At 39.4% G+C, this 9,084-nt stretch overlaps 2 protein-coding genes across 2 annotated transcripts in view; both read left to right on the top strand.

Annotated features, from left to right (window-relative positions):
- Nucleotides 1–1,687, top strand: part of extl2 (exostosin-like glycosyltransferase 2) — a 2,850-nt gene extending 1,163 nt beyond the window's left edge. Inside the window, exons 2-5 of the mRNA XM_025066269.1 lie at nt 1–189; nt 267–337; nt 833–948; nt 1,032–1,687. The exon at nt 1–189 is cut by the window's left edge and continues 281 nt beyond it. Coding sequence (XP_024922037.1) covers nt 1–189; nt 267–337; nt 833–948; nt 1,032–1,437 — 782 coding nt within the window. The 3' untranslated portion in view covers nt 1,438–1,687. The remainder of the gene's footprint in view (nt 190–266; nt 338–832; nt 949–1,031) is intronic.
- A 153-nt stretch (nt 1,688–1,840) lies between these two features.
- The window catches only part of fgf12a (fibroblast growth factor 12a), a 35,916-nt gene continuing 28,672 nt past the window's right edge, over nt 1,841–9,084 (top strand). The window contains exons 1-2 of the mRNA XM_017042347.2: nt 1,841–4,024; nt 4,847–4,959. Of these exons, the coding sequence (XP_016897836.1) occupies nt 4,941–4,959 (19 nt within the window). The 5' untranslated portion in view covers nt 1,841–4,024; nt 4,847–4,940. The remainder of the gene's footprint in view (nt 4,025–4,846; nt 4,960–9,084) is intronic.

Below are 9,084 nucleotides of genomic sequence, written 5' to 3'. Positions count from 1 at the left end.
TACTGAATCACTACCAGGCTGTTCCACATCTGCAGCGGATCATCATCGTGTGGAACAACAAAGGGGAGCAGACGCCACAGAAGTTATGGAACTCTCTGGGTCCTCATCCAGTCCCTATCGTTTTTAAGGAGCAGATTAGCAATCGAATGAGGAACAGACTCCAGTCTTTTCCTGAGATCGACACAGAGGGTTGGTTTTTATGTCAACTTTAATAATGATAAACACCAAATATGTAATATAATATATGTTTTCCACCTATTCTTCAGCTGTGCTGATGCTGGATGATGACACTCTGATAAGTGTTCCTGACATCAGTTTTGCATTCTCGGTCTGGAAGGTAAGTACATCCCATGTGTCCAAATATAAAAAGGGAAATTGTGTTTAACAATAATAATAATAATAATAATAATAATAATAACTAAATTAAGTAAATATTTCTTTGCCTAAGAAACAGTTTCTCAACCTTTTTATTTTATTTAAATGAGATTTATTATTAATTTTTTCTTACTATCAAACACTTGTTTTTAGGACCTTTTAAGGACCATTTTAATAACTAAATTTAAGAAAATAAAATTTGACTGAAAAGACCTTAGTTTTCTGAAAATTAAAAACCCAATACTGTACCTAAAAAATTGGAACAAAACATAATGAAATTATATGAATATGTTTTTCACGGTGAAACAAATTCTCTGATAGAAAAGTGTTTTTTCATTATGAAGGACGTTCTGTGCCCTTTTCTAGTTTTTTTGGCCCGCAGGCCAGACCTTGACTAAAGATGAATAATGAAGTGTGTATCACAAAATGTACCCATATGTTATGTTTGTCTCTGCAGCAATTTTCAGACCAAATTGTTGGCTTTGTGCCCCGTAAGCATGTTTCAACAGCAGGGGGCGTCTACAGCTATGGTAGTTTTGAAATGCAGGATCCAGAAACAGCTGGAGGTGACAAGTATGGGCAGTTTTAAAAAAAAAAAAGTTGTAGCACTTAATTTTTGTGACTTGCTTTGATTCGTTTCACTCGACTCGCTGCAGATATTCCATGGTGCTGATCGGGGCTGCCTTTTTCCACCACCGTTACCTGCAGCTCTTCCAGGACCAACCTCCAGCTGTTCATGCTCTGGTGGACGAAACGCAAAATTGCGATGACATTGCCATGAACTTTGCTGTGTCACTGTATTTAAGAAAACACTTAAAGTCTACGGGCAGGGTCAACAACCCCTCTGGAGTCTTTGTGAAACCCGTAGACCTTCGAAACCTAGAAAAGGAAGCCAGCAGTGGGTACCAGGGAATGTGGCATCGCCCCGAGCACCTTCTTCAGAGGTCCTACTGTCTCAACAAACTGACACAGATTTATGGTGTCATGCCACTCAGCTTCTCCAATCTGATGATCTCCCAGTTCGGTTTCCCCAGTTATGCTAACCACAAAAGTAAAGGCTGACCCAAGCAACTACCCTTCCAGGGTTTGTGTAAAAGTACATTTATAGAGGTGCTGTATTACTGTGTACCTTGGTTTTAGTGTGTGCATGTGAGTTGTGAACTGGACTGAATATTTTCATTCTATTTAATAGTAATCAGATGATGAGTGAAATGTCTTAGATAGTCTGGTCCTTTTTTTAAAGGCTTTTTGCCACCTTTTTTTTTTATTTGAATTTTTTCTCTGTTGTCAAATTTGACTGATTTATAATATTTTCTTGACAACAAACAGATAATAAAATACATTAAAAAGTAAGAACATTATTTGATAATGCAAATGTAAATGCCTGACTGTTATAACAGATTTTATGCTACAGTTGTGGCAGGTTAATGTTATTCATTTTTCAATCGTTATCAGCTGAAAACCCATGTTTAGCTTGAGAAAGTAAAAAAAAAGAGAAACCATCCAAAAGTTCCAGACACAGAGCAGTATTGATGGCAGAAGGTGTTACTATTGACATTTGGACAAGTTCCCAAAGTTTTGCTTGCTCTGCCAGTGACTCCACAAATAGGCAAAGAAGGTAGAATTTACCATTAGAGGCTGCACTGCAGTCTCTGCAGAGGATGCGATGCACTTGACTCCCTGGGCTAATTTAACTGTAGTTTGCTGTAATAGAGCAGAAACGACATAAAAGATGTGCTAGTGCTAGCTGCGTAGGTGATTAATAATAAGTGAAGCCAACGGTGCATACCCCAGGGACTTAATACAATACTAGAGAATTACTCACGCTGAATTAGTGTTGTTCAGAACACAGATACCGTGGACAAAAGGAGGAGAGCAGCGTACCTTTGTCACTGTAGGGACCCAAGGACACCCAGCCAGAGATGTCCTACGGGTGCAGGTCTGGGACGGAGGAGGTGAGATGAGGTGGAGAGAAAAAAAATGGGAGGAGCGAATAAGAAGCGAGCAGAGGAGAAAAGGTAGAGATGACGATTGCAGCCCAGGGGCAGATTGAGGATAGGGTCACAAAAAAAAAATCATAAATATTTAAGTGGCAACCAGAGGTAATGAAGGTAAAAGCTGTTTGTTATGTGGATTTCTGCAATCTGCAGTGTAATGACACAACTCTGACTCCCTCTGTATCTGTAGAGGACTTTTGGTTCTGTTCTGATCAATGCGGCACACTTTTTTTTCTTCCCAGCAGAGGTGTCCTCTTTCAGGTCCTCTCATCGATTTTGCTGTGATTCGACGCCAGTCAGGTTTTGCCTATGTCGGCAAAAAGTGCACAGAGGGCCCTAGTCATGTGACAGGAAGTGGGGGATCTGAAATCAAAACAATTTGTCATTAATTGTTCATCTCCGGCTGTAACGATTTCACCGTGAGGATGAAAAACAAAGTAACTGTCCTTTCATTTGCATCCTTGCGCAGTGGCCGTGACGCTCGCTGGCTTTTGGCCTTGAAGCTTCTGTTTCAACATAAAGGATAAAAACATCTTATACCAGCAGCACAGTCTTTTTATACCATCAGTAGGAAACTCTAGCTGTTAACATAACGTCCCATCAGAGTGCTGACAGAGAAGCTTTCTCAGACAATGATCAATGGAGCGGTTAGATAATATCACGCCGTCATTTGTTTTTACTGCACATATTTTAAACCTCAATGGCTGATGGGACAATGTTTTATTCAGCAAACAGCTGCTTGACTACATAACCATTAAGTGAGTCTATCGGTTCCTAACCTTTTTGGATTTTTAAATGACCTCACAACACTGTAGGGCCCAATAACACAAACACTAGAATAATTAATTAAGATGTGATCAATTACTGTGATTATCCTGATCACATCTGCACCTACATTATGAGTGTATTATTATGCTGCCGCAAACCCTTCGGTGAGGGAACACCACCAACTTAATCAAGCACAGTCCCTGTGTACTGCTGCAGCCAGCTCATCCAAAATACACAGACGTTGTTTACACTGTACACACATCACAATCAGAACGTCCACTGCATTCAAATAGTCAAATATCTGGGTTATTGTAGAGTCAGATGCTCAGGACCTGGTTATTGATCTAAAAATCACACATTAAATATTGATTGAGGAGGTTGATAACTGTGCTGTAGGTCAGAGGTGGAAATGATGAATAATTTAGTGTAATGTAGTTTTACTAATGAAATAATCAAAGCTGCCCAGTGACCTCATACCATGTCCATGTCAGAGGCAACAGAGATCATGTGACGTTTAGAAACTTTATATCTTTGGATTAGCTATTCTGGGACATGCATGGAAAATTAACCATATTCAGTAGATCATGTGACGTGAGAACTAAAGGAAACAAGTATGTGTCATCACACCAAACATAAGCCAACATTTTGACAAGCCTACACCTGTCAGGTCTGTCTGCCACTCTCCCCTCCTGTCTACCTTTACCTGGGGTAATTAGTTTCATCACACTCACCTGTGTCCTGTGGTTCCCAGTTAATCAGTCTCACTCGACTCACCTGGTCACCGGGGTCATCTCTCCCTCACTCAGTCTTGTCACTTTGGTTCCTGCTGTCACTGTTGTGGTTTGCTGTTTGCTATAATTGTCGAGTGCCTGAGAAGATACCAGGTTTGTTACCCAGTACTACTTCTTGCATTAATCCTTGTGTGGATTTTTAGAGTTCTGGACTGACATATTAAAGGACCCCCACCCCATCTCCTGAGTGCTGCATTTGTGTCCTGTCAGCTCACCTTACATGACAACACCAGCATTTTCACAACGATGCAACTAAATTACTCAAGGTTTTAATTTAGGCATGCACTTCTTACAATGACAAGTCTCCATTGAACCTATGCTAAGCTAGCCCTGCTAACACCACCTTACTCTGTCCAATTTCAAAGGTGAAAACAAACCAATCACAAAGATTTGGCAAAAAAGAAACCAAAAACAGACAGAGAGCTGGTTTAAACAATACTTGTCACATAAAAATGAAGCAAAAATATGTCTTAAATATAACAATTAATAATAGTGCATAACGGGGCAGGGTCAGTCTGTACTGTCATCAGTGCAGATGTCACTGCCAGGCTGTAATTTGATTACAACACATTTCCATGTCCACCTCTGTGTTTCTGTTTATTTCAGCACCCACGTAAAAGAACAGCTCCTAAACAAATACAGTATTTCTGCATCAAGAGACAGTAGCCTCCACCCTGCAACACACGCACACACACTCAGTCCCACCCCCTCTCCCTCTCTCTCTCTCTCTCTCTCCCTCTCTCTCTCTCTCTCTCTTTACCTGGCTCGACCTCATCCACCTGACTCACAAAACTCTGGCAGACGTCTCTAACCACTGACTTCTGCTCTGTGCACGCGTCCAGGAGGAGTTGCTGTAACAACCCACGACTCTCAGACTTACCTGTGTCCTGTTCTGTGTCTGTCTGTTTGTGGCAGAGAGTCCCAGCTGAAGCTCTTCCTCCGGCTCCAGCCCCAGGCTCTTCCTCTCATCCCACACCGGCAGCATCTCCAACTTCTGCACCGCTAAAGCATGACTGATAAAAACGCCGGTGAGTAAACTTTCACAGTTCACCCTAATGTGATGGTTATTAGTTGGATATGAACGGCGCATTGCTGTGTTGGTGTGAGTTTTCCCTCGGTGCTCACACTGCGGAACACAGACTGGCAGTCGGTCTCTAACTTTGTTACTGTATTATTGGCTGCATGCAGCAGCAGCAGTCGACCGCAGGCAGCAGAGGTGCACTGACTTTAATAAACCTGGGACTGAACTTTCGGCAGGGTGATGCTGAAGATGCTTTGTATATGCGCAAACTGACCGCAGATCAGCACATGTGTCGGTGCTGCGGCAGCATGATGCTACTGATACTGCTGCTTGTCTTCCTGTTTGAAATCGCCCTCCATACATTCTGATCTACCGTAGGTGCATTTATCAACATGTAAACAAATGCATGTGATTAGGTTTGATCCCAACTTTAAACACCGGCCTCGACACTGTTTCCAACGCCACTGTATAAATGACTGAAGTCCCTGGAATCTTTCCTTTACTCCGCCAGTGCTGTCAGCTGGTTCAGCCTAGAAACTGCTGGCTCTCCACTTCTTTTCTGTGAGAAGAATGTGAACTGCAGCTGTGAGAGCGTGGCCCCAGCCCTCATTTCTGGTTGTGTAGTTGACAAGACCTTTCAACAATGCCAGTAAAGGGCTATTTAGAGGCATTTTTAAGAGCCACATGATCTCATGGTTACACTGCACTGCACAGCTCGGAATAAAAAGTACACAAACAGCATGTGGGGTGTGTGTTGGCAGCCTTGGTGGGCAGATTAAGGATCCTTGAGGCTATAAAGCACAAATAAGCACATCCTGCCACTTAAAATATATTTGGATAAGGTGCCCTTGTTAAAGTAGGATAACCTCAGGGTCGCCCTGTCCTGTTTTTAGTGGAAGTTCGCAGGAAGGCAAAGACACTTGAGTGCAGAATATAGAGGGAAGTGGCCGGTGCACATATGGATTATACAGTTGACACCATGTGTTGTCAAAGTGACTTTTCTCTGAGGGCTATGACTTTTTTAAAAAAAAAAACTTATTTAATGTCTTGACAAAGGCTTAGGCTTTTTGCTGTGTGTGTATTAATTCCATTGACCTCCAATAATAGTAGATATAATATGGTTTTAATTTAGAAAATCGATAATAGTTCCTATTGTGGCGGTTAAGTAAACTCTCAAAAGAATATATTTGTTTACATGAGCAATTTTATGACATTTAAAACAATGGAAAAATCAGGATTGTTCCAAATACGTTCAGAGAAGTTGAACATTAATGATAACAAAGCCCCATCCTTTTGACGTCACTGGACTCTGATGTTCCACTGTTAGTACTTCTGAGCGCAGCACAGTGTTTCTGTCCTTGTATTGTATTTCAGGACAGGTGGGGTGTATTGGCATCATGATTCATCATCTCACAGGACCTTGCGGGTCTTTACTTTCACTTCTGCTCAGTCAAACTTTTTTTATGCCATATGTGCACTTAAACATGGGAACAGTGCTGACCACTCACATTAGTCAAAACAGTGTCACAGGACGTGGTGGTCAAACAACACAATTTACATCAACGTGATTGGTTTATATTTAGTTTTCAGTGTTTTGTGATTTTGTCTCTCATTGGCTCTTTAATGACAACACTGATTTTAAATGATTTTTTATAGTTTTAAATGTTTCTTTAAAGAAAAGAGCCTGAACCGCAGTGATTGATGGTCGGAAACATGGTTGAGTAGGAAATATAAATATTAGTATAATCTGTGTTTTTTCATTATGAAACATTTCTTTATTTAACCAATTCAAGTTAAAATCATCGGACTTGTCAAAAATGACGAGTATGTTATATTATTTTTACATATTGTTATGTATTCAATTTTAGTAATTTGACATTTGATAAAAACATTGGAGTAAATCTAACCTTTCAATGTAGCCTAAATGTTAACAACTTATTAATTCTTTTTTAAATTCTTGGCTAAAAAAAAGAAAGAAAAACTCATAATTTGAGTTTTGTCTTAGTCTCTGTAATTGCAGTACATGTATATGTACCAGACACAACATCAAGCAATATATTTATCTTGCTGTTTCAAAAACCTTTCTATGACGTATTAAAAAGGATGGCAAATATTTTACAGATATTTTTTTCTGACCTTGTGTGAAGCGGTGCATAATGGAAAGGAAATGTTATTTTTGTCAGTTCAAAAATAGCAGCAGTTGTTGGAAGGTTGTTAGAGTCCAGTCTTACTGGGGGCAGGAGTGAATAGATAGTGGTTTATCAGTTAGCTACTAATCAGTTGATTGAACTCAAGAAATTAACTCTGTTGTTACTGAATATTTTAGGACTTTCCACCCACAGGACAAGCTGGTATTTCTTCTGTTTCTTGACATGTTTATCATTGAGACGTTGTCATTGTTACATTGACACTCACGTGCTGCCGCTGGTTCACATTTCACTTTCTTTTTCTTCTCACAATCTTTCCCAGATACACACTCCACACCAATCTGAACCGTTTAATTTCCCATCGTCCACTTATTTACAGCATTGACATATAACGGCTGTTTCAGTTATTTCTGAGCTTTTCATTGGTCTTTTTACAGTGGGCTGAGGTCTACACACTTGTGAACTGCAATGTCCGTTAAAAATTCCTGTACCAGCATGCAGCGAGTTATGTCTGGCCATTTCTTCTGTTTACATTTTCAAATTCTTTAGGGCTTATGTCCTTTTTTTAATATAATATCTTATAGCATATGTTTATTGTATTAAAAAAAATAGATATCTTTAGTTATCTACCTAATTTCTTTTATCTTTAGCCAGCTATTATTCTCCTGGCAAAGAGTCAGATTTGGCCGCTAGAACATACACCACTGCCACCTTTCCCTCTTAGAAAATATAACGTTTCTAAAATTCTCAAATTATTGCTGCATAGCAGTCTCTAATATTTTTTTTTTACTATCTATTTATCTATTTACTACATATTTCCAGACAGGGAGTGTATAAAACCTACTCAGTGGTCATAAGTGGCCTGAGAGATTCTCGTTCTGGTTTACATCTGCCTTGCATTAATAGCAGCAGTAAAGGCCAAGTCAAAAAGTTCTAAGACAAATTATCTTTCTTAATCTTTACTTTATTTATAAATCTCTATGATAACAACAGAGCTCTTTGCATATCTTTCATCTTATTTTTATGAACACATTAACAAGTGACATTTCCATCAGATAATTCTTTCTTTGTACAATTCTTCCATCCACATCATAACCTGCTTGTTGCCTTATTTGCACTGAAATTCAAATGTCATTTTATAAAAAAAAATCTGATGGAAATACTGTAGATTAAAACCTGTTATGCAGCTTTTATACTTTATTACTACTTAAAAAAAATTGTTGTGTTTTGATCACAAATCACACCTGTCTTGGAACGTTTTGATCAGATGGCATTTTTTGGATGGATTCAACATTAAACATGTATGCAGTAATAAATGGCCATAATGTAACATGTAATGTAATTCGGTCATGCCCCAATGCATGCAGGTTGCACTGATAACAAAAGAGTCTTGCCTTTTTACTCTGGCTGTTAACCTCTGCTGGCCTGACGTTATCTGTGACACGTATCTTGTTGCTGTGTTGTCTTACTCGCACTGAATCCCCAGCCTCAAGTTTACACACTTGTCATTTTGTACCGGTTTGTTGGCAGCATCACTTTAATGCAACCGTGACTGTTTCTGCAGTGCGATGCAGAGTTTGCTTTTGCTTTGCAGAATATGAGAATGCTTTCTGGCCTTTCAGCAAATGGTGGCCGCCATCATCAGTGGTCCAGTGCTGTTATAATCATACTGTATGTTTCTACTGTATTCCACACATTCAAGGGTCACCTTCTCTGCAGAGGCTGTTGTCCATGTACCCGAAAATCATAACAGGTGAAACCTCATTGACGGATCATTTTATTTAAATTTGTTTTTGTTTAAACATGTCTTCACAATCATAGATCAGGGTCTACCTGGGTATGAAGAGCGTGCTTAGATCATGAACAATTAAAATAATAAAGAAATATGTACATATAATTCTATAGTATGTAGTAGTGATCATATACTACAGTGTAAAAAAAACTGTAGTAGTGATCATATACTACAGTGTAAAACAATCATATTG

This window comes from Cynoglossus semilaevis, chromosome 20 (assembly GCF_000523025.1).
Source record: "Cynoglossus semilaevis isolate Cse_v1.0 chromosome 20, Cse_v1.0, whole genome shotgun sequence".
NCBI lineage: Eukaryota > Metazoa > Chordata > Actinopteri > Pleuronectiformes > Cynoglossidae > Cynoglossus > Cynoglossus semilaevis.
The sequence above is the reverse complement of the archived record's forward strand: the minus strand, read 5'-3'. Positions and strand labels throughout refer to the sequence as shown.